Genomic DNA, 23790 nt, shown 5'->3' on the forward strand with positions numbered 1-23790 from the left:
GGGTAAATAAGTGTTTCTACTGCAAACTGCCAAACTGCAAAGCAATGCTGAACATAACGGTTTTTATCAAATTTCTGAAAATTGTCAGAAAGCTTGAATTTTACCCCATTATATGCCACACATTTCGTAACGTATCAGCATAAAACATCCTAAATATGAACGCCAGGGGTCTACTGAACACTTTGATGCCCAATTTGCATAGATATACTAAACTATGTGGCGCACAGAGACCCCCAAATGACAATAGTGTATATACATTTTCACGGCTGACGCGCTGGCTGCTGCAATATGAGCACCTGGTGTGTGTATTATGCGACATTAGACCCCCCTAAAAGTACAGAGACCCCAGAAAACCATATATTTTCAGAAAGTACACATTCTGACGAATCCAATATGGGTAAATAAGTGTTTCTACTGCAAACTGCCAGACTGCAAATCAATGCTGAACGTAACCGTTTTTATCAAATTTCTGAAAATCGTCACAAAGCTTGAATTTTACCCCATTATATGCCCCACATTTCGTAACTTATCAGCATAAAACATCCTAAATATGAACGCCAGGGGTCTACTGAACACTTTGATGCCCAATATGCATAGATATACCAAACTATGTGGCGCACAGAGACCCCCAAATGACAATAGTGTATATACATTTTCACAGCTGACGCGCTGGCTGCTGCAATATAAGCACCTGGTGTGTGTATTATGCGACATTAGACCCCCCTAACAGTACAAAGACCCCAGAAAACCATATATTTTCAGAAAGTACACATTCTGACGAATCCAATATGGGTAAATAAGTGTTTCTACTGCAAACTGCCAAACTGCAAAGCAATGCTGAACATAACGGTTTTTATCAAATTTCTGAAAATTGTCAGAAAGCTTGAATTTTACCCCATTATATGCCACACATTTCGTAACGTATCAGCATAAAACATCCTAAATATGAACGCCAGGGGTCTACTGAACACTTTGATGCCCAATTTGCATAGATATACTAAACTATGTGGCGCACAGAGACCCCCAAATGACAATAGTGTATATACATTTTCACGGCTGACGCGCTGGCTGCTGCAATATGAGCACCTGGTGTGTGTATTATGCGACATTAGACCCCCCTAAAAGTACAGAGACCCCAGAAAACCATATATTTTCAGAAAGTACACATTCTGACGAATCCAATATGGGTAAATAAGTGTTTCTACTGCAAACTGCCAGACTGCAAATCAATGCTGAACGTAACCGTTTTTATCAAATTTCTGAAAATCGTCACAAAGCTTGAATTTTACCCCATTATATGCCCCACATTTCGTAACTTATCAGCATAAAACATCCTAAATATGAACGCCAGGGGTCTACTGAACACTTTGATGCCCAATATGCATAGATATACCAAACTATGTGGCGCACAGAGACCCCCAAATGACAATAGTGTATATACATTTTCACAGCTGACGCGCTGGCTGCTGCAATATAAGCACCTGGTGTGTGTATTATGCGACATTAGACCCCCCTAACAGTACAAAGACCCCAGAAAACCATATATTTTCAGAAAGTACACATTCTGACGAATCCAATATGGGTAAATAAGTGTTTCTACTGCAAACTGCCAAACTGCAAAGCAATGCTGAACATAACGGTTTTTATCAAATTTCTGAAAATTGTCAGAAAGCTTGAATTTTACCCCATTATATGCCCCACATTTCGTAACGTATCAGCATAAAACATCCTAAATATGAACGCCAGAGGTCTACTGAACACTTTGATGCCCAAAATGCATAGATATACCAAACTATGTGGCGCACAGAGACCCCCAAATGGATATATAGTAGATAAAATTTACAAGGCAAAACAAAATAAGGCAGTAAAGGGTGAAATGCAAAAAAATCCAATAAAACCACAAAAATCAATGTTTTTTTTCCAGACTAGTGTTATCAGCTGTCAGAATCACAGTTTGAATATTTTAGATGGGCCAAACAGGTTATACGGCTAGAAAAAAGTGAACACAATATATGCAGAGCTGAAAATGCAATAAAATGGCTAAAAATTCAATAAAATGGCTAAAAATGCACCAAAATACCCAAAATTGCAATATAATCACCGAAATAACATACAAAAGGTATTGCACAGTACGGTTAGCGAATACGCTATGCGTAATGGCAATAAAACATTTTTTTCAGCCAAAAAAAGAAACGATGCGATAAGAAAAAAAAAAAAAAGGCCACAATGCCATGTATGTGCGTGTGCGTGTGTACAAATGGTAAATTACATGTTATGTGCGCGTGTGTGCGTGTGCACATGTGTGTAAGTGCAGTGAGTGTAAGTGACCCCCCCAATCCCCAAAAATGTATGTGTAAGTGTGTGTAAGTGTGAATCTAAGTGTGTATTACTGTAATAAGTGTGTGTTGGTGTGTTTGTGTGTGTAATTGTTGCACTAACCTGAAAAAATCGCTGGAGACTGTTGCAGGCGATCAGGAAGAGCCCCTGGAAGACATCTGCCTCGTGGTTCCTGTCTGTGTGCTGTGGGGGCGGAGATCGACGATCCGGTGCAGGCTGCAGCAGCAGGACACGTAAGTAACACGTGCCTGCTGCTGTTTTTGGGCCCCTGGGCGATCGCGCCCCAGGGGCCACTCGATCCCCTGCTCTGCTCGTTGCCTAGGGGCAGGGGATCGAGCAGGAACGGAGCGAGCGGCTCTAACAGCCGCTCCTCCGCTCCTGAAACAGGAAATGCTGCAGAACGTAGAATCTACGTTCTGTGGCATTTCAAGTACCTTTGCCACAGAACGTAGATTCTACGATCTGTGGCATTTAAAAGGTTAAGCTAGCATAAATCCATATTGATGGCAAAACAATATATAGTTTGTTATGTTTTTAGTAGCCCTAAGGTGCAGTGCTCCAAATTCCAGTCCATTTCACATGTATGCATAAATGTATAATAATATTATATACAAGCTTATTCTGGGATACTTAGAAATAAGCTTCTGCAATCTACAAACAAGACGTGTCATTTAGCACACAGTTTATTTTTAAGACGTAAACATACTGTCTGGGCACAGGCTCGAAAGTCCACCTCTCCAGCAGCAGGGCATCTTGTTTCAGTGCAGGATCATCGAAATCATTCCTGTCTGTGTTTGCTCCTTCATCACTATAGCAACAATCTGGTAACAGCATCACCTCCACCATGATGGGAATGTTATTTCTCCAGAGAAAGGCAACCTCAGACCTAGTTTTTCTAGCTTCCCGGCACTAAAAGACACACAAAAAAAAAATACTTATCACATGGCTTCTGAAGCAGATAGATCAATATAATATGGTATACATTATAATACTGTATACATTAACACAGGGAGCCCCAATACTTTTCTATATGGCAGCTATACACGTGATAGCATCTCACTGCAACAAGAACAAGAAGGAACATGATAAATATAGAAAACATGGATCACAGCACAATTTATTGGGCATTTTTCCCCCAAGCAATTTTTTGGCCTTTGACAACCTTTCATAAAGCCAAAACACTATGGGGCCTATCCAGAAAAACATCACTGGTGATGTTGCCCTTGGTAACAAATCAGCAATTGGATTTCAACAGTCACCTACAAGTTAGAAGAAAATATGTAAGATTTGATTGGTTATGTGCAACATCACCAGTGTTTTACAAAGCATGATAAATAGATCCACTAAGTGGCTCTATAAAATAGGAAGAAAAATATACCTGAACAAGGTATAAAACAAAGCATGATCACCTGCTTCAAAGATATCTGCCGATTTGAAAATCTTTGAGTAGACAGCTGTGAACTGTACATTCTCTTAAAAGGGTCTGCATAGACTTACTGTGATCTGATTTTTATGCTCTACCGTCTCACCCCCAATATGCTTAACCTGCACCGGCACATTTAGATGCTATGGGCCCAGTTGCTCATTGCATAACTGTTGAAGCAGTTAAACAGTCTACTACAAGATGAAAATTAAAGCAAAAATGTAACTGGTTACTATAGGCTCCTGCAATAGTTACCTATGTTACTAAATAGGCCCAAAATATTAAACTAGAAGGCCAGTGGTTTATAAGATGTAGTTCTTATATAAAGTGGCCTAAGAGGCATTATATTATAATTTTACTGCTTTTAGAAGCAATAGTTTATAGGTAAGGGCTTTTGAGTAAAAAAAACTGGATTACCATTGCTCATTTATTTACCTGGCCCAAAAAACAATACAATGAAGGCCATCACATTTATTTTTATTTGTCACAGTGTGACTAAATTCGCAGCTAAAAGTGAAATACGTGATTGAAGTTTACTATTTAATCTGTTAAACGTCATAACAATGTGTGATAATACACAGCCACAATCCAAAAACCGGTTATCCAGAGAGCTCCGAATTACGCAAAGGCTGTCTCCTATAGACTCCATTTTATCCAAATAATCCAAATTTTAAATAATGATTTCCTTTAATAATAAAAATAATAATTTAATAATTTTTAATAATAAAAATAATAATAAAACAGTAGCTTGTACTTGATCCCAACTAAGATATAATTAATCATTATTGGAAGCAAAACCAGCCTATTGGGTAATTTAATATCTACATGATTTTGTACTAGACTTAAAGAGATACGGACATCAGAAAATAACCTTTTTTATTATCTAACATAACATTGTCTTTGAATGCTATTTATAATTTTGCCATAAAAGTATTTGCCTGATGATTTTACATTACCTTTCTTACTACCCTGTTCCTATATGAGGGGCTGCCACATTGGTGTAGCAGTAGTCCGTTAGCATTACAAATTCTAACTGACAGGTTAAAGGAGAAGGAAACCCCCTGGGCGCAAAACCCCTCCCCCCTCCCCTGTGTTGCTCCGTCCTCCCCCTGGCCTACCTGTCCCCCTGGGCAAATGCCCCTAACTTGTTACTCACCCCTCTGCGCAGGTCCTGTCCACGGAGTTCACAGTCGCCATCTTCTCCCACGTGCGAACATTTACCGGTACGGCTCTACTGCGCATGCACTGAATGTCACAAAGTGAAATCGGAAAACTTCGTGACATTCGGCGCATGCGCAGTAGATCCATACCGGTAAATGTTCCTACTGCGCATGCGCCAGAAGACGCCGGTCAAAGCAGGAAGAAGACGCGCGCAGTGTCGGACTGGCCCGGCGGGACACCGGGAAAATACCCGGTGGGCCCCGACCCTTAATGGGCCCCCGCCGGGCCAGACACCTCTCCAGATATCTTTTAAAAAGTTTCCCTCCCGCACTCCCGCAGCGCCGATCAGCGCAGCGCCTTCTGCGCATGCGCCAGGCGCCTTCACGCTGGTGCGCCAAGCGGCGCCTTTGTGTGCGCGCGCTCAGCGCGTCGCAGTAGGGGTTGGGGGGCGGGTCGGAAGGGGCCCTGGACAGTAGTCCCGGTGGGCCCCGGGCCCCCCAGTCCGACCCTGGACGCGCGTGGGAGAAGATGGCGACTGTGAACTCAGTGGACAGGACCTGCGCAGAGGGGTGAGTAACAAGTTAGGGGCATTTGCCCAGGGGGACAGGTAGGCCAGGGGGGAGGAGGGAGGGTGGGGCAACACAGGGGAGGGGGGAGGGGTTTTGCGCCCAGGGGGTTTCCTTCTCCTTTTATATGGGACAGTCAAGTTGGCAAAACAGTCAGGGTCAGGAACTTCAAGTAACAATTACTTACAAAAGCAGAACTATTAGCGAAAAATGATCAACATGACCTATAGGTAACTTTTAATGCAAATACATATTTTGAAAATAAAATTTTAAGTGTCAGTATCAAGAAGACCCAAATTACAGAAACATCAGTTACCTGGAAAACCCCAGGTCCTGAGCGTTCTAGATAACAGGCCCCATACCTGTATGGATGCATGGAAAGCTCAGTGGTGTCTGTAGCATATGCTACACTTACCTGTGCCAATTTATTACTGCATTCATGCTTGTTGGGTGCAGGCTGGCTTGACTGAGCTGGAGGGCAATGGGGGCCTTCTGTTCTGCCTTTCACTGAATGTTCTGGTGTTCGTCCTTCTGTAATCAGCAAAGCTAGGTATACCAGGAAATCCTCTGCTTCATATTCAAAAAACTCATCTGGGGAATCTGAAACAAAGGAATGGAAAGACTTTTGAAGTTGCTGCATCAGGTACCAGAACACTGCAGTTTAGTGAGGAACTGCTGATACAAATTGTTCCAGGACAGTCTTTGTATTCTTTCCTGGAACACTAAGGAATTAACCCTTTGCAGCATGAAAACACTCTCACATTTTCAATGGGGGGTTGTTTTTAAAGTAAAAATATCTAAACTTAAAATTAGCTCAGTACAGATGGAAGTTTGGTGAAAATAATTTAAGGCACAAGAAAAATATACCACAATTAGTTTATTTTTCATCTACAAAAGTAAAGTATGTGGTAATAATTGTGTACACATTACATTTATATACAGGTGGGATGAATTGATGTTAGCAAAAGAGCAGCATTTAGTGGGAATTATTAAATTATGAATGTAAGCAGCTTTTCTCTTGCCTACAAACACAATTATGAACTTTCAGAGTTTAAGAGATTAAGTATGCTGTGCTTTAACTGAACTAACAACGAGAATCTAAAAGAATGTTTTTGTTCCTCTGGAATAATGAATTATACTACATATGCCTAATGTGCTAAATGGGTGCTTGTTTTACAATGGGAAATACATTTATGAGCAAACTACAGAGAAGCCTTTGTTACTGCATAAAGAATTAAGACAGTGATCAGATGCAGCTCGCACCACTCTTCACATGGTGTGGAAAAGCGCTTCTTACAGTCGATGATTCAACTCCCGGTTTTGCATTATGCTCTCAGCTCCAATACTTCTGTACAACAATGCATTTATCCTTTGGCTTTGCCCTGCAGTATGCTGACTTAGTAAAGTCCAACATCTCAAGCACAAAGCTAGACTAGGAGTAATATAAAATAATAGTAAATGTATAGTACAGTATACTGTAAGGCATTAGAAGCCATGGATTGTTATTGCCTAAAATAACTGCAAATGCAATTGTGTAATACACAATTCCAGTTATATAAAAACATCTGCAAGAAAATGGGAGAGCTGTGTATAACTGACTACACATGGAGCTTTGATAATATTTGCCCTATGGCTTGTGAGATAAGACAAGGTCAGTACAACAGTGTTTGAGAGGCATTGTTAAAAAACAAAGAACCCATTAAGGTTCATGATAATATGACCACCAGGGGCAGTCTTTCATTAAAGTAGAAGGATATTTGCTTGCACAGCTGGGGTTCTAATTTGTTTTCACCCAGGAGTATATATGTTCCCCATTTCCAGCTACTCCCTCATTCCAAATGCATACAGGCAGATTAATCAGCTCCAGATAGACTACAATGATGCAAAATATGTGGCACTATATTAATCATAATAAATATAATAACAACAACATTGGTGCCTTGTACCACTGGTGAAGTATAATGTAATGCCAAGCTAAGCTACAAAGAGTCTGTATGCTCCCCTTGTCTTCTGGGCACTGGTTTTATCCCCATGCAAAAATTGTCGAGGTTATCTTAAGCTGGGCAATATTAGGCAAAATCAATCAGATCATAGCAACAGGAATGCAAGCTGTTGGGACAAGGACCACATCAACAAGCCATTGGGTTCAAGCTTGAATTTTGCATGTGATTGTGGTCCAGAATGGATTACACTAATTAGGTAAAGACCAAGAACTGGGTTCTTGGGCCAAAGTTCAAGTAAGCTGCAACTACTAGGTGACGTACAACAAAGACCATTATATATGCTTTTAAACACTAGTCTGTGCACCTTGTAGATAAAACAGCACTAGGCTATACTGTATATACATTCATACACATGCAAACACACACACACTGCCTGGAAACATAACTATTTCTGCTAGAGGGTGTTGCTCCATGAACTGCTTGCATGTCAAAATGTTCTGCTAACGTAGGACATAGCATATCAATACTGTTCTGATAAGTTTACAGAGGACACAGAGTTGAGTATGTAAACAGAAGGAACTTGAAGAGGAACTATCACGAAAATGTAACAAAAGCTTCAGCATACTGAAATAAACTTCTAAACTTTCTAAATAAAATTTCTGTACCATTTCTGAAATAAAGTTTATCTTCTCTATCCCTCTCTCAGCATCTGTTTCTATTCATTCTGTCTTCATTCAGGAGTTAGGTGTCAGATGAATGATCCAATATATCTTATAGGGGGGCTCCTTTTGCCTAGAAGAGGTTTTCATTTTCGCAATAGTTCCCTTTTAAGATCTGAACACTAGTACATGACTAATTATATGTAGATAGTTATTCAAAGGCCTGCACTGCTGACCTCTATGGACCCACAATTCCCGCCAGTTACACAAGAATAATTTATACCAAAAGGCCCATTTATTAATAACTCACTTGTGCGAAAACAGTAAACAAGAAGGCTGCTATTAGTTATTTTATGAAGTGTCACATTGCACTTTACTGTCAGTCAGTGACAGAGGATAAACAGGTTTATCACCCTTGTGTGATTAGGAAGATTTACCCTTCTATGTATATCTTCAATCACCTTATACCAATATCATATTTTTTTTTTTTATAAACAGAGATATATTTGGATTATTAAAGCTCTGCTGCCTCTTCAAAATGAAAAAGCACTTGTTTTTAGGCTCCTCTGGCATCAGGTAAAAGGGTTGTAAAGAAACCCCACAGTGTGCCCAAAATAAATCCATGTCTCCAAAGGAAGAATAGATCAATTTACAAGGGGAATATTCTCAAACAACAGATAATAATCATGGACCTTGATATCACAAACAGTTGCACAAGTCACTGCTAGCAATGGATAGAGATTCATTTTTTTTGTTTTGTTTTAATTGTAATAGCCCCTCCAAGACTCAAATTTGGTTAACTATAAGACTGCAGCTAAAAAGCATCTTTGGATATCATTGTGGATGCAGTAACACAAGCTTGATCTCTATTAAATAAGGAACCCCAATATAATTAAACAAAAACTTGTTTTTGGGTTAATTACATTTGGATTTTTATAATACATTCATTTGGATTGGTCTAATATAAACAGTCAGTTTTAAAAAGTAAGTGGTTTCCATAAAAAAGATATATCGACTATCGACAGAGAAATAATTTGCTTGGGGAAAAAGAAAACACATTGAGCAGCTTCCAACCTTGGAAAGAAGAATTTCCAAAGGCCAACTATATTCAGACAGAAAGCTACAATAATAGAGGTCTGGAACTGGTACTAATACATTAGGCAATTCAACTGCTTATATCTACAGCATCTCTAATCCAGCTAAGCAACAAGCACAAATAAGTATTTACATTCCAGTTCTAACTAGTCTGCTGAATTACTCTGACCTATCCAAAGCAGCTTTTTACGATCTACTGACATACATAGCACATATGGCAACTATGGCTTTGCCTTTGTATGCGTCATTATTATCCTTTATTTGTATAGCAGTAACAGGCTATTCGGTGCTTTACAGAAGTTATCATTCATATCAGTGTCTGCCCCAGTGAAACTTACAGTCCAAGGTCCCTACCATAAAAACACTACTGTCAGTTTCATCAGGAGCCAGCTAACCTGTCTGTATATCTTTTGGACTGTGGAACAAGTTCTGAGTAGCCAAAGGAGTAGCCAAAGGAAACCCACAGACATGAGAACATATTTTGATTCTGTACAAGTACTGCAACACTACAGCACTAACCACTTGAGCCACCATGCCAGAACGTCTACATATATACATACAATCACATTTAGTTACTGTATATATAAACCCCCATATGTAATAAAAGCACAAAGTTTGCCCAGGAGCTGTAACCCATAGCAACCAATAAGATTTTAAAAGGTGAATGGTTAATGCTGATTGGTTGCTATACTCAACTTCCACTAAATTTTGCATAACCCCTTATATATTTTAAAACAAAAGCTTATCTCCCATTTTGCCTTGGGCAAAAGGCTGTATAAATATATATGGCTCTGGGCAATTAAAGCAGGTACAATGCCAATTCATTGCTTAGGAAAAACAATAATATTTGTGAAAAGATTTGAAAGGGTCTGTAAATGAAAATTTGCTGATAACTGCATAGAAAACTGGTGCATCATGGACATTGCAAAATGTATTTCTCTTTAAATAGTGAAGCAACTGGAATTCACGTTAAGGTTAAAATGGCCAATTTGTAAACCTATAGTTATAATGCCTAATATATAAACAGCAACTTGTAGGTTAGCAGCCGTTAGAGTTTGATTCAGACCTGAGCAATTATTGGGTTTCCTACCACACTCCACATACTGTAAGGTTAACTGGCTCTTCCTAAAATAAATCACATTACATGTATGATAGGGAGATGGTATAATCTCTGACAAGTACTGTATAAATGTGCTGGTGTTATATAACGGTTAATACAAACAATATACATAACTGATAGAAGAAGGGACCTGCTATATTTGGCTTCAAAAACACTGTGCAAAATCTAGAAGCTGCCTACTGAGCACATTCAGCTAGTGTTGGAGTAAGGTTTTCTTCACAAAGAAGGCAGAATAAAAAAGCACATAGCAACAGCACAAGGAATCTGATTGGGTGGCACTTGTCCTTACAGACTCCCCGTCTAACAAGGTTTTTTTGCCCTTTGTTTGGGAGCTGGTATCACGTTAGCATTTCTCCTCTGATGAACTCTGTATTTTGGTCTACTTCAACAGCCAGAAAACATCACATCCATCTCTGTTCGTACAGGCAATTCAAAAAGACATTTGAAAAGGAACTTTCCTGCTGTCAAAATCAACTTTATTTGTCATTTAAGCTGTTAGACACAACAGGAATGCAAAAGAGGAGAAGATGAGATTAATGTTTTATTAGAACATAGGCAGACTTAGTTTTAACTAGGAAAAACAAATTACAGGACAAACTAAGGCTAAAATATGTAACATTAATAGGCAACTTCGGAAAACGAACTGCCGTATGTGATTAGCGCCGGCATTTTAGCCGCGATGAGTGAGGTAAGGCGTTTGAGGAGATTGGTCGCCGCAAAGACGACCAAATCTCCCCAAAACGACCCAGTGTGGCCTTAACCTTAATGAGATGCGAGACCGAAGGCTACACTATCCACCCCCCTTCAAGGCTACACCCACTCCCAAAAGTTTAAAAATATACAATTAAAAGAAAATATATACCCTCCAAGCAATGTAGGTCTCTATAAAAATAAATTGCATAAAACAGTTCATATGTAATACCCTGCTTCGTGTAAATAAACCATTTTTATAATAATATACTTTATTTTAGTAGTATGTGCCATTGGGTAATCATAATTAGAAAATTGCCATTTTAAAAAATAAAGGGCCACTCCCTGGGATCCTAGGATTCATGGCACACACAAACAAACTATACATTTTAAATTGCATGAGCCGATTAACAGACAGAGTTCTGTCTTTTGCTTCCACACTTCTTCCTGTTACAGTTAGGGGCAGATTCATTAAGGGTCGAATTTCGAAGTTAAAAATACTTCGAAATTCGACCCTCGAATTGAAATCCTTCGACTTCGAATATCGAAGTCGAAGAATTTAGCGCTAAACGTTCGATCGAACGATCGAAGGATTTTTCGAACGATCGAAGGATTAAATCCTTCTAATCGAACGATTCGAAGGATTTTAATCCAACGATCGAAGGAAAATCCTTCGATCAAAAAAAGGTTAGCAAACCTATGGGGACCTTCCCCATAGGCTAACATTGACTTCGGTAGGTTTTATCTGCCGAAGTAGGGGGTCGAAGTTTTTTTTAAAGGGAAAGTACTTCGACTATCGAATGGTCGAATAGTCGAACGATTTTTCGTTCGATTCGTTCGATTTCGTTCGAATTCGAACGAATTTAACCAATTCGATGGTCGAAGTACCCAAAAAATACTTCGAAATTCGAATTTTTTTTATTCGAATCCTTCACTCGAAGTTAGTGAATCTGCCCCTTAGAGTTGTAGTATTTCTGGTCAGGTGATCTCTGAGACAGCACACAGACCAGCACAAAATTGTGGTTCAAGGCAAGAGATGTAAAAGGGCAATATTTATACCAGTTTGGTAAGATTCTTTAATATGCCACTGAATATGATATCTGTTGCTTAAAGGAGTTGTTCACCTTCCAAACACTTTTTTTCATTTCAGTTGTTTCTAGATTGTTCACCATAAACAAAGACTTTTTTTTCAATTGCTTTCCATCTTTTATTGTTTTACAGTCTACATGTAGTTGATACAATACATTTCTCGGCAGCAACTAATGTATCAATTCTAACAGCTGGCTTTAATGAAACTCCGGGATCCTGCTCAGCACGGACAAATGTATCAACCAAATATATCAAGTTAGAACAGTTAAAAAGTCGGCGACCCCGTCCCCCAGAAATGCTTACAAGGTAAAAATGTTTACTTTACTCTTCAATATTAGAAAAATGGTCACAAATAGAAAATGGAAAGTAATTGAAAAAGTCTTTATTTCTGGTGAACTATCTGAAACCAACTGAACTGAAAAAGGTGTTTGAAGGTGGACAACCCCTTTACGTATTCATTTTGGGGGTAATCAGTCACAGGTGCACATGGAGATACAAGAGGGCCCATCTAGCCTTTTCAGTTATACATACCTTCCTTGGTGACCAGTTGGTACCTGCTAGGAGAAGATTAGGCAGGCAGATAAGGTGTGTGGTTACTTGCTTTCTTTTGTCTGTCTACCTAATCTTCTCCCAAGATGTACCGACTGTGCATCTGTCCCAACCGGACCCAGCAGTGCTGATAAAAGTACATTTTCTAAACAAAGAAAAATAACTGAAAAAGCAAGAAAAGCCCCTCATCACTCTGGGCCCCTAGGCTATAGCCCAGGATAGCCTTTTCATTAATCAACCCCTGGTCATGGCCATCTGGGGGAGCCGATTTATGCTGACTTCATACATGTATCAAGGTGACTGGTTAAAGGAAAACTATACCCCCCAAACAATGTAGGTCTCTATTAAAAGATACTGAGTAAAACAGCTCATGTGTAAAACCCTGCTTCATGTAAATGAACCATTATCATAATAATATACTTTTTTTAGTAGTATGTGCCATTGGGTAATCATAAATAGAAAATTGCCATTTTAAAAAATAAGGGCCGTCCCCTGAGATCATACGATTCACTGTGCACACATACAAACCACATGTAAGGTCACATGAGCCAATTAACAGACAGAGTTCTGCCTTTTGCTTCCTCACTTCTTCCTGTTACAGTTAGAGTTGTAGTATTTCTGGTCAGGTGATCTCAGAGGCAGCACAGATAGAGTCACGAAATGGTGGTTCAAGGCAAGAGATGTAAAAGGTCAATATTTATGTAAATATATATTCCAGTTTGGTAAGATTCTTTAATTTGTCATTCAATTTGATATAAACTATCTGTTGCTTAAGTATTCATTTTGGGGGTATAGTTTTCCTTTAAACCACACAAGCTTACCTGCTAAACTGCACTGGCTAGATTTTGGTTTATTTTCCCACCCCTGCTTATAAAAGGGTGTCAGATTTGGACAACTCAGGGTGTTTAGTCGCCCTTAGAAACTGCCTATTGTTGTGAGTCTAAAAATAGTTAGGTTAATTGAAACTAGTTTTATTATGCAACTAAAACATTATAAGGGAGTGGTGATTTAAGATTCTATTACTGTATTGGATCATATCGAATGTTTGAATGAGTGGCTCCTCTGGTTTTGTCACACCTCTAAAAAAATGTGAAAACTGAAATAAACTAATATTTGTTATTTATGCACATCATAAATCGACGTATGTTCCAGAAGGCCAGTATACCCCTAGCTAGGAAGCAAATTACTTTTCATTAAAGGCTATGCTGTCAATCTGGATGCCCTGTGTCACATGTGGTTCTCCAAGGTTTTTTTAAAAAATTATTTACTATAACAAATATTTAATTAATTGATTTCTATGATGCTGCTGAGAAATGTATCATTTGTTGTGTGACAGACTTTAGAATAGCTTGGCCCAGTATAGGCTGAACTAAAGTAAATGTATTAAAGGGCACCTACAGAAACAATTGTTAAGTGAAAGTGACATTTCAACATACATTTTTTTCTAAAATGTACCATTTTAGGAAAAAGGTAACATTTTAAAATGTAATTTTTCTGAAGGCATGCTCCCTTTTAAATGCTTTTTAGGGAGAAAGTAATTTTAGTTTATGGAGTGAATTGTAAGCATAACGTGTGCCTGAATGACGGCTTTATTCAGTTTTTTGTACATTAAGAAAGAAAACAGATTAATCTGTATCCTCTGTTACCACTCTTGTAATCTCAGTCAGCATACTTTAGCCTGCACTGCAACTGACGTCATAGTAAACTGATTGACCTGCAGCCACAAAGGAAAATGTAGAAACCTGGCAGGAGAGGAGGAAGTCACGTATAAAAAAGTCCCAACACAAAACCCTTGTTTCATGCCAGTTACACAAGAAACCAAGCAGATCTGCTTTTAATCAGATTTACACAGTTTAGCAATTGTGCGATTGATACTGGAGCGCATCCAGTACTGTACAGTAAACAAAGAAACAGACAGACAGAACAAGTAATGACTCACGGATATCTAAAAGCTGGAGGTATATGTTATTTTTGTCAGACCTATGTTATATCTGCAGGTTGAAAGGAAGTAAATAAGTACAGCATTAGCTATACCGAGAGGGGAGGGATTATTCTTAGTGGAAAGTTCTATATGTAGATCGGGCAAATAGTTCTTATTTTGCTTTACATTTGTAGGAGGTGATTAAGAAAGAAGGACAATGCATTCTGCCTGTTATGCCTGACAATGGTAATTAATCAGAAGGACTTGACAGCAAAACGTCACTCTATACAGGGGCACAGCAAAAGGCATGAATATTCACACTTAATAGAAATTCAGATAAATATTTGTATTCTACGAAGCAGTGATTCCAACTTGGTGTGTTGGGCTTTACTGTATTTGAGTGGATAAACCTGAAGGCCAGTTGGGTTGACCTTTGGGTGGGGGGCCATTTTGTTCACCTGTATATTCTAAAAATTCCAGGTAGAAGGTTGTGACATTTGTATTTGCTTCCCTATACTTTTTGGAACTATGACTTAATGGCTATTGTTTAAACTTTAACCAGGTTACAAACTAGGGAACGAAAGCTGACAAACACTGCCACAAAATCTGGTTCCAGCTGCTGACCATACAATCAGGTTGGGCGGGATTCACTGGCAATCTGCAGATGCTGGCAACTGTCAGACGGACTGCTAGTGGGGGGGCTGTTGGGGCTACTTTGTACTTGAAATGCCAGTGCCTATTTTGAATACTTGAAATGCCAGTGCCTATTATGAATCTCAAGTTTGGACCATAAAACAAATGACACCATTATTTTGAGACGCTGCAACTTTTGGCTAGTGAGTTGCCATCACTCATCAGTGGGGATCAGCATCTGACAAATAGATTAGCCATATGCTTAACCATGTAACAATGTGATGGATTGCAATACAAACTGCGAAACCCGCAAGTACACATTGGCATTTTACCTCTAAAATACAGATGCAGAATAGCTCAGATCATAATATAATTATATTATAATCTAATAAACATTTTAACATAATCTGAAGGCACAGTTTAATCTTTCCTGGTGACATGCATACTGTATAAATTGCCATACTGTTTGTCTAAGATCAACCTTTCCACATAGGCCATGTTGATTTGCAAAAACAAATGGGGCACTGACTATGGCTGTCCAAGTGGAATGTCAGGGGAAGGGTTTCGCAACTCCTACCCTAGTATTATTGAAACTACAAATTGAAGGATTGTTCAGTAAAATGTGTTCTTTATGTTTTCTTGTAAAGTTAAACTAAACACAGGGCAGATTTACACTGAATAGCGTTATTAAAGTAACTGCAACCACAGACTGCATCACACCATCCATTTTCTTAAACTTCCACATTAAATTGGGAGGTCTGATCATCCTTAATATAGATCATAATTATTAGTTCAAGAAGTTTACATGTTTTGGTCAAATTACCAAGAATATTTATAGACCCACTCTATTTATATCCTATTCTAAATAAGTTCCACATTAACTAACCATCTTGCTGCAGAAAGGTAGTATTTAAATTGGGCGTATGCACTCTAATCCTAGATTACCCATTTCTTAGGATAACAGAGTTTCGTATAAAATGAAAATACTAGTTCCGGGATACATTATTTATTTATTCACTGGGTGGTGACTATTATCCTTCTGCCCAGGCCGCACACAAAGTATTAAATATGTACTTTTAAAATGGTTAAAGCTTGCCAGTACAACAGGACTTACAAAATAGACCAGTTTCCATGAAGCCTCAATTAAAATGTTATTCTCTTTTACTTCTGCAATAAAATGTAAACCATATGACCTTTTTTATTGGTGTGATTTCGGTTAAAAAAAAAAAAAAAGGCCCAGATACTGCTGTGCACAAATGTGGTCTGCCAAACACAGTCCTCTTTATTGCCTGAAGCAGGGATTGACGACCTGTTAAATCACGCTCTTGAGTAATTAACTACAACTCCCAGCATCCCCCAACAGCAAAAGCCTATTTGGGTAATGCTGGGAGAGCAAAAACATGTGTTGTCTTAAGAATCAGTTGAGAATAGACGATCAAGCAGACTTAATAAAAGTCTCACTGAGTAGGTTTGTAGTTTTTGCTACATAAGGATCATTTTATTTTGTACTGCCCTAATTTGTATGTCAAGGTAAATATAAGCAGATAGGTTATTTATGGATTGTTGGAGTCTAGTGTTGATCCACAATTTTAGCCAGTAATGTGAGCTAGACTCTATCCCGACACTCAAGACAAGTTTGCTTTTGTACAGATCAGCTGCTACTCAGAACTCCATAAACTGCCAACTCAGCTACTCATTTGCTTAACCCTTAGGTGCTGGCTGCTGCATACACTAGTAGTAACCTGATACTGGAGAAAAATAAACGCTGTTCTGTCCCTCACCAGCTGGAGCTCTTTGTTACTTTGTTATCTCTTTTGTCTCTATAAATCCATATTTGTTTATTTTGCTTCCCTGGAACACAACAGTTCCAGAGAAGCAAAATAAACAAAGATGGATTTATTGAAACAAAAGAAATACATTTATATGCCCTTCAAATAAAAATCTGTTGATTACCTTTGTAGCAAACAAACTCTGGCTGCCCCTCTATTACATTTATCATACACTGTGGTTTGATGCTGCAACAAAATGCACAATTTCTTCTCACATCAATTCACACGGTGTGTACAAAGTTAATCACTATGAATTTGTCACACCTGTGCTATTGTCTTCCCAAAATACCAGCAACAACAAAAGCCTGGAGTAACATTACCTTCTGTATATTGGGATGCATGTAAGGCAGTGATCCCCAACCAGTAGCTCGTGAGCAACATGTTGCTCTCCAACCCCTTGGATGTTGCTCTCAGTGACCTTAAAGCAGGTGCTTATTTTTGAATTCCTGGCTTGGAGGCAAGTTTTGGTTGTATAAAAACCAGATGTACTGCCAAACAGACCCTCCTGTAGGCTGTCAGTCCACATAGGGGCTACCAATAGCCAATCACAGCCCTTATTTGGCACCACCCAGGAACATTTTTGTGCTTGTGTTGCTCCCCAACTCTTTTTAAATCTGAATGTTGCTCACGGGTGAAAAAGGTTGGGGACCCCTGATGTAAGGGAATGCTGCTCATGGTTTTACATTCTTTACCTTATATCCACCATTGGGTTAAAAACAGCTGGCAAAGCAGTAGGGCAACTGGGAACAGTCTAAACATGATGGAAGGATGTCTCTTTTCAGTGTTTTCTATGGTTATAGTGTACAAAAAATATTGCTTTGTTTACATACACAGGAAACGGTGCAGTCAAAACAGTTTTGTAATTGTAAGCAGTTACCCTACAAAGTGTGGTCTAAAAAACAAACAGTAAACACTATCCATCATCTAGTGCCCTGTGTATTGCTTTTTATGTTTCACATTTTTGGGGTGCCCACCACAAAGTCAATAGGAACCAGTGACACCTAGAAACCTGAACATTAAAAAAGACCATCTGTGACATAATTTGGGTGAATGCAGTGTTACAACGTTAATTATCTTTGTGTGATATAATTGATCCCTATGGACCACAGAGCTGACATTCAGCACACATTAAACAATGCAGGACAACATACAACCGGTGGGCCATAAATTGTATAGAGTCCAAAGAGTAGCCAGACTACTCCAAGTCATATTTAATTTTGCCCACTTTAACATTCATGTGCCCATTCTTCAGCAATAGATCATTTTTCAAGCTGTCATGCCAATATCTAGGTGTGTTACATCACTTAAAACACCATCACCTAGTGGTACCACATAACCAATATAATATGTATGAGATGTTCTTTAGTAGTCTCTGTGTATCAAATTACTTTTCACCTTCTTTTCAGAAAGGTGGGCTTTCTTGGCAAGTGCAACTAAATATTTCGTTTGCAGCCTTAAAAAATACACAAAATATGACACCAACTCAAATATATAAGCAATAACTATTAGATTAGGATGTTATATTTTTTAACAGGGTCAGTCTTGCATTTACAGTTAACAGCGATCGGTCTGTCCGACTTTAGCTCATAGGCCAAACTCTGAATGACAGCAAATAAAAACATATAAAGATCCTGAAAAGCTATTGGGTAAATATTAGCTAAAAGCCTTTTAAATCGGCCTATGCCCAAGAATGTTGGCACACTGTTAATTAAGAACATGTCAGAGAATGAGTTCAGATATATTTTTTATTAATAATAATTAGAAATCTCTGTTGAGGCTAAATGTTAATCTTCCTACCTTATGGTATGTTGCACTTTCAGTCCCCCAGCTCTGTTAAACCACAACCTCCTGCTTCCCTCAATCGTGTGAGGACATGTTGGAAGTTGTAGTCCAAAAGTAGAAGGAGGGCCTCATGTTGGTGCCACAGAAGTCTTTATTTGGACCCATATGATGATAATGACAGTTGGCACCAGCACTTGTTTATTGCTAAATAAATGCACGTTATCTAATAAACAGATAGCAGTAGCTTATCATGCAGAGAGGTTTCATGTATAAGGCCAGATCAGAGGATGTGGGAGATGGATGAGGGTTGCATTGATGTTAGTACAATGTACAGGTGTTGTTTACCTCGGTCTGGCTTCATCTTCTCTGGCAGGAAACTCTCACAGACAAGTCTGTTGCAATCACGATCCTTCCTTACTCGGAAATGACTGTTGTTATGAGACCCCCTCCAAGGAAGGAAAGCGAGTGGGGTGTTTGCACATGGGCTGGGGGAGCTCGACCCCACACACACACAGCACTTCCAGGCACCTGGCTCTTGTGCGAAACTTAACAATCCCCACACACCAAATGGCAATGTGTTCCCCTGCTGCTCATAGCCCATCTATTTCTACACTGACTGGCGAGAGGGAAGACAACAGCACTCACCATAAACACAAACCAAAGGGTGAGTCACTAGAGCACACACACAATATGGGCTCCCCAGTATGGGCAGCAGCAGCAGCAGATAGCCACGTCTAGTCAGTGCCGAGAGAAAACAGCTGATCCCTCGGCCTCCCCTGCCTGCACTTACATTATCTCCAGCTGACACATTGTCACCTCGGTTAATCTATAAGCGATGAGCAAGGTCGCAGCGGCTAGGACCAATACGAAGGGAGGGTAGGGGGGTTCACCAAGGTTCGACACCATCCCCGTAATGTGCTTAGCTGTACCCCTCCCCCAAACAAACAGTCCCTAGCTAAAGCACCCCCTAACCAGCCTCACAGCCATTCTTCCTTACTCTGTGTGGGCTTCAAAGGTTTCTCACGCCACCCTTCCGCTGTGTGTAACTGACACTCCGCCACCCAACACCTTCCCCCTCTTCATACACTTCCAGCCGAGCCCACAAACCATTTCCCCCTGTGCACTGGAGTCATAAAGCTTCTGGGGCTCCCACTCGTCCTCCTCCCCCGTCGGCCTGTCTTCGTAGGGCCGCCCCGCAGATCATGAGAGCCCGCTTTGCTGCTAGGACATTGAGGGATTACACACTGGGTCCCCTAAGGAAGTTATCTAAGGGCTATCCCTGTCCCGCTGCCATCAAGCTCTGTCTGACAACTATATCTGTCACCTAAACCCCCCTCCGCCTGCTTTCTGCCTCAACGCTGTCAAAACACTGTCTGTATTACAGGACGGCTGGTCACGTGTCCCAACAACAGCCAATCCACTGCCGTCACTTCCTTTGGCACTTGAGACACAAGGGAGCTCCTTGTTACCTTGGTAACCTGACCGTGAGAACCTTCAGGTGTTAGGTCAGTGCAGTTGTTCTGTGTTGCTGAGTCGCTTCAGGTTTTTGGCAAATCGCAGCAACAGTATGCGAGTTTTATTACAGTATTGTTAAAAAAAAAGTGTGTGTCGGGGGGCCTGTATAATAAGATCAATAATATTTCCTATTACTCATATAAGATAGTAAATATGGAAAGATAATGCCCCTAAAATCGATGTATTCTATTAGAGAACCCCTCACTGCTGCCAGTGACATAAGTATCTAGTCCTGTTTTAGTTATATTCTCTATATTTCACTTGCAACCAGTGCTGGAATTGGGGAGGGATTCATAGGGGCAAATTCAATAACTTGCGGAAATTCACCAGCGCCGGCTTCGCTCACATCGCAACACTTCACCAGGTGTATGTAGATTCGCCAGGCCAACGATAATTCACTAAAATCCGAAGTTGCGTCCAGGGCGACGAACTCTGGCGAAGTTGTGCTAGCGTTACTGCGCCAAGCGAAGCAAAGTTGCCCTAGCGTTGCCTAATTTGCATACGACAGGAAGTTAAAGTTTAATGGACGTATATGTTGCAGCAAATACATTACACTACACAATCCCAGGAAACCTTAATAAAAAGAAATAAAGTATTGCCCTACACATGAGCCCACTGTATAGTTTATATGCCAAATATTAGGAAATGTATGGGGGAGCCCAGGTACCCAAAAAAAATTTTAAGGACTTTTGCAGCCTATCACCCTGAAAAAGTAAAAGACGCCAGCGTTTTTTGGGACTTAGACAATTTTTCAACTAAAAATTGAAGAAGCAGTATATATATTCCATTGCACTTCGCCTGGTCTGAGCGCAAGTCTGGCGGAACAGGTAACGTTCAGTAAAATCCGCATCTTAGTGAATTTGCAAAGTAATGCTCTTTCGCCAGAGTGAAACTTTGCCTGGCGTAAGAGTACGAAGTAGTGTTAGAGTCTATCTCCTTCACTAGTGAAGTTACGCCTGCGAAGTCCAGAAATTATGCTCACTGGCGAAATTTCAAAAACGTTAGTCACTTTGCCCTTTAGTGAATTTCCCCCATAGGTATGCCATTCCTTCACTTCTTTATTTTTGTGAAATAACATCCTCTCAGAGTTTTGAATCTCAGAACTTTCTTTTGCTCCTCTCCACTTTTGCATGCAAATAAAATGCAGAGGTAAAATAAAATATAGTTAAATATATAGACAAGAAAAGGAGAGAAAAGATTGCTGGGAGAGAAATAGAGAAGCATTATATAAAGAAGGTGGAGGCATCAGAGAGGATTACAGAGAAAAGGCGAGAAGAAAACGGGAAAGAAAAAGAGAAAATGAAGGTATTAAACAGCAGCAGATTAAAGAATAGTGAGAGAATGATATATATGAAATAACCTTGGGTAATATGAAATATGATGGGGTTGTTATTGTCAGACTCTGGTGGGATTCTTAAGTTGCCTGGCCTTTGCAGCCCTAGCCAGCAGTAGGCTGATTGGTTTGCAGTCAGCCAATCAGGGCTAACTCTGCCCTATTTAAGGCCAGCCCTCCAAACACTCCTGACCTAAGCATTGTGGCATCGTTTCTAGCTAAAGGTTCCTGCTCTAGCCTCCTTGCCTAGCCTTGTCTTGTTTCCCTTGCCTTGTTTCCCTTGCCTTGTTCTAACCATGATCTGCCTTGCCTTCCCCTCTCGGTTCTGCTCCAGTCCTGCTTTAATCCTTGACTTGCCTGTTCCTACTCCGGTTCCAGTCCTGCCGTGACCTTAATCTTACCTTGCCTTGACCTTGGCCTGCATCACTTTCTTTGTTATTCTGAATCTTGCTCGGCTCCATGCTATAAACCTAACCTTGCCTTGATTTTACCTTGCACCTATCTTTCCTTTTCCTGTCTGAATCTTGTCTGTCTAGCCTGCTCCTTATCCAGTCCTCTCCTGCTATCCAGTCCTCTCCTGAGGAGAGAAAGTATTGGTGCATGAGGCTTTTTATAACAATGGGTGTGGCTTATGGTTGTGGGAGGGGCTTCTTTTAGCATGCTGCACTACAATCACCACACAGAGCATCTCTCCACTTTTTTCACTCCAATTCAAGCACTGCTTGCAACAAACATGACAAGGGCAGCGCCAAGTCTGGGACCCTTCTTTCCTAACCCCCTTCAACACCCTCTAACCCAATTACTCAGGCAGACACCGATTATGGGTTGAAAGGGCCACTCTACCTCAACCTTAAAGGGGAAACAAACCCCCCTTCAAATAAAAATCGCTACCCCCTACCTTACATAGCCCCCTCCCTGCTCCCCCCCCAGCCTAGATGTTAACCCTTATAATTGCCCCTAATTCTAAAACTATCCTTGCAGAGTCAGCGCAGTGGAGTTCATGGACGCCATCTTCCAGCTCTCCACTGAAACTCAAATTTATCTGTAGACATTTCAGCACCAAGGCTCTCAAAAGTCTCATCACCTCTGGAGAGGAGGCTGACTGCCGATTGATCGCTTGTACCACTCCCAGGTTATCTATGCTCCCCCCCAGCCCAGATGTTAACCCCTATAATTGCCCCTAATTCTTTACTAAACTATCCTTGCAGAGTCAGCGCAGTGGAGTTCACGGACGCCACCTTCCAGCTCTCCACTGAAACTCAAATTTATCTGTAGACATTTCAGCACCAAGGCTCTCAAAAGTCTCATCACCTCTGGAGAGGAGGCTGACTGCCGATTGATCGCCTGTACCACTCCCAGGTTATCTATGTGGAAAACCACTCATCTGTTAGGCAACTCCAGTCCCCACAAGAATACTGCCACCAATATCAAAAACAATCCCAGGAAGCGCAGATTCCTCACAGGCCCTTCTGTACCCATTCGGGAGGCCACTTCCAGTGTCCAGTGTCCTCTTAAATAAGCCCCAAAACCTCCCCCTCCTGATGCATTAGTGAAAAAATTAAATTTCTTCACTTGAGACCTCTAAACCTTGAAACATCACCTTCCCATTAAATTCATTCAGGCACTGGGCCCATACATCTAGATCACCCTTATCGTTCCTGGCTAAGCGCACAAAGTGATTTTGTGCCTTTACACCCACATGAGCAGCCCCAAGTTGCAACAAAATATCCTTCCCATCTGTAAAAACTCGGCAGGCAAAATTCAATTTGCCCAGTAGTGACTGCAGTTCCTCAAGGTGGCCTTTTGCCGTCCCTTGAGCTCATTTACCACTCACTTTAGATCACTCGATTTTTCCTTCAGCAACCGGGTCTTGTATGTTACTGAGTCAGTATCCAAGCCCAAGAAGCTGAGGCAGCTTGTTGGACCTACTGTCTTATCTGGATGCCAATGGCACCCTGAAATCTCTGGCTACTTCCTGTAAGATTTCCAACATGAAACTGCACTCCTCAGTGGCTGCTGTGTCCGCTTCTTGACCACCCACTCCAAAAAATCTGTCTGCCCACACTGATGGAACATTTGCACCGTGTAGTGAATTGTGCCCCAAGCTGTGTAAGACAGGTGTAAGAAGCATATGAGCACAGGACC

General features: G+C 40.4%; 1 protein-coding gene across 4 annotated transcripts in view; it reads right to left on the minus strand.

Annotated features, from left to right (window-relative positions):
* The window catches only part of fam214a.S (family with sequence similarity 214 member A S homeolog), a 40150-nt gene extending 19972 nt beyond the window's left edge, over nucleotides 1-20178 (minus strand). The window contains exons 1-3 of one of the 4 annotated variants that reach the window (XM_018255442.2): nucleotides 19143-20178; nucleotides 5903-6087; nucleotides 3044-3246 (exon numbers count right to left, since the gene is read on the minus strand). In XM_018255442.2, coding sequence (XP_018110931.1) covers nucleotides 3044-3246; nucleotides 5903-6087; nucleotides 19143-19398 — 644 coding nt within the window. In that variant the 5' untranslated portion in view covers nucleotides 19399-20178. Of the gene's footprint in view, nucleotides 1-3043; nucleotides 3247-3746; nucleotides 3767-3834; nucleotides 3926-5902; nucleotides 6088-17335; nucleotides 17358-19142 lie in introns of those variants that run through there. The other 3 variants (XM_018255445.2, XM_018255447.2, XM_018255446.2) reach the window with 3 other exon arrangements.
* Between the last annotated feature and the right edge of the window lie 3612 nt (nucleotides 20179-23790).

Source organism: Xenopus laevis, chromosome 3S (assembly GCF_017654675.1).
Source record: "Xenopus laevis strain J_2021 chromosome 3S, Xenopus_laevis_v10.1, whole genome shotgun sequence".
Classification (NCBI taxonomy): domain Eukaryota; kingdom Metazoa; phylum Chordata; class Amphibia; order Anura; family Pipidae; genus Xenopus; species Xenopus laevis.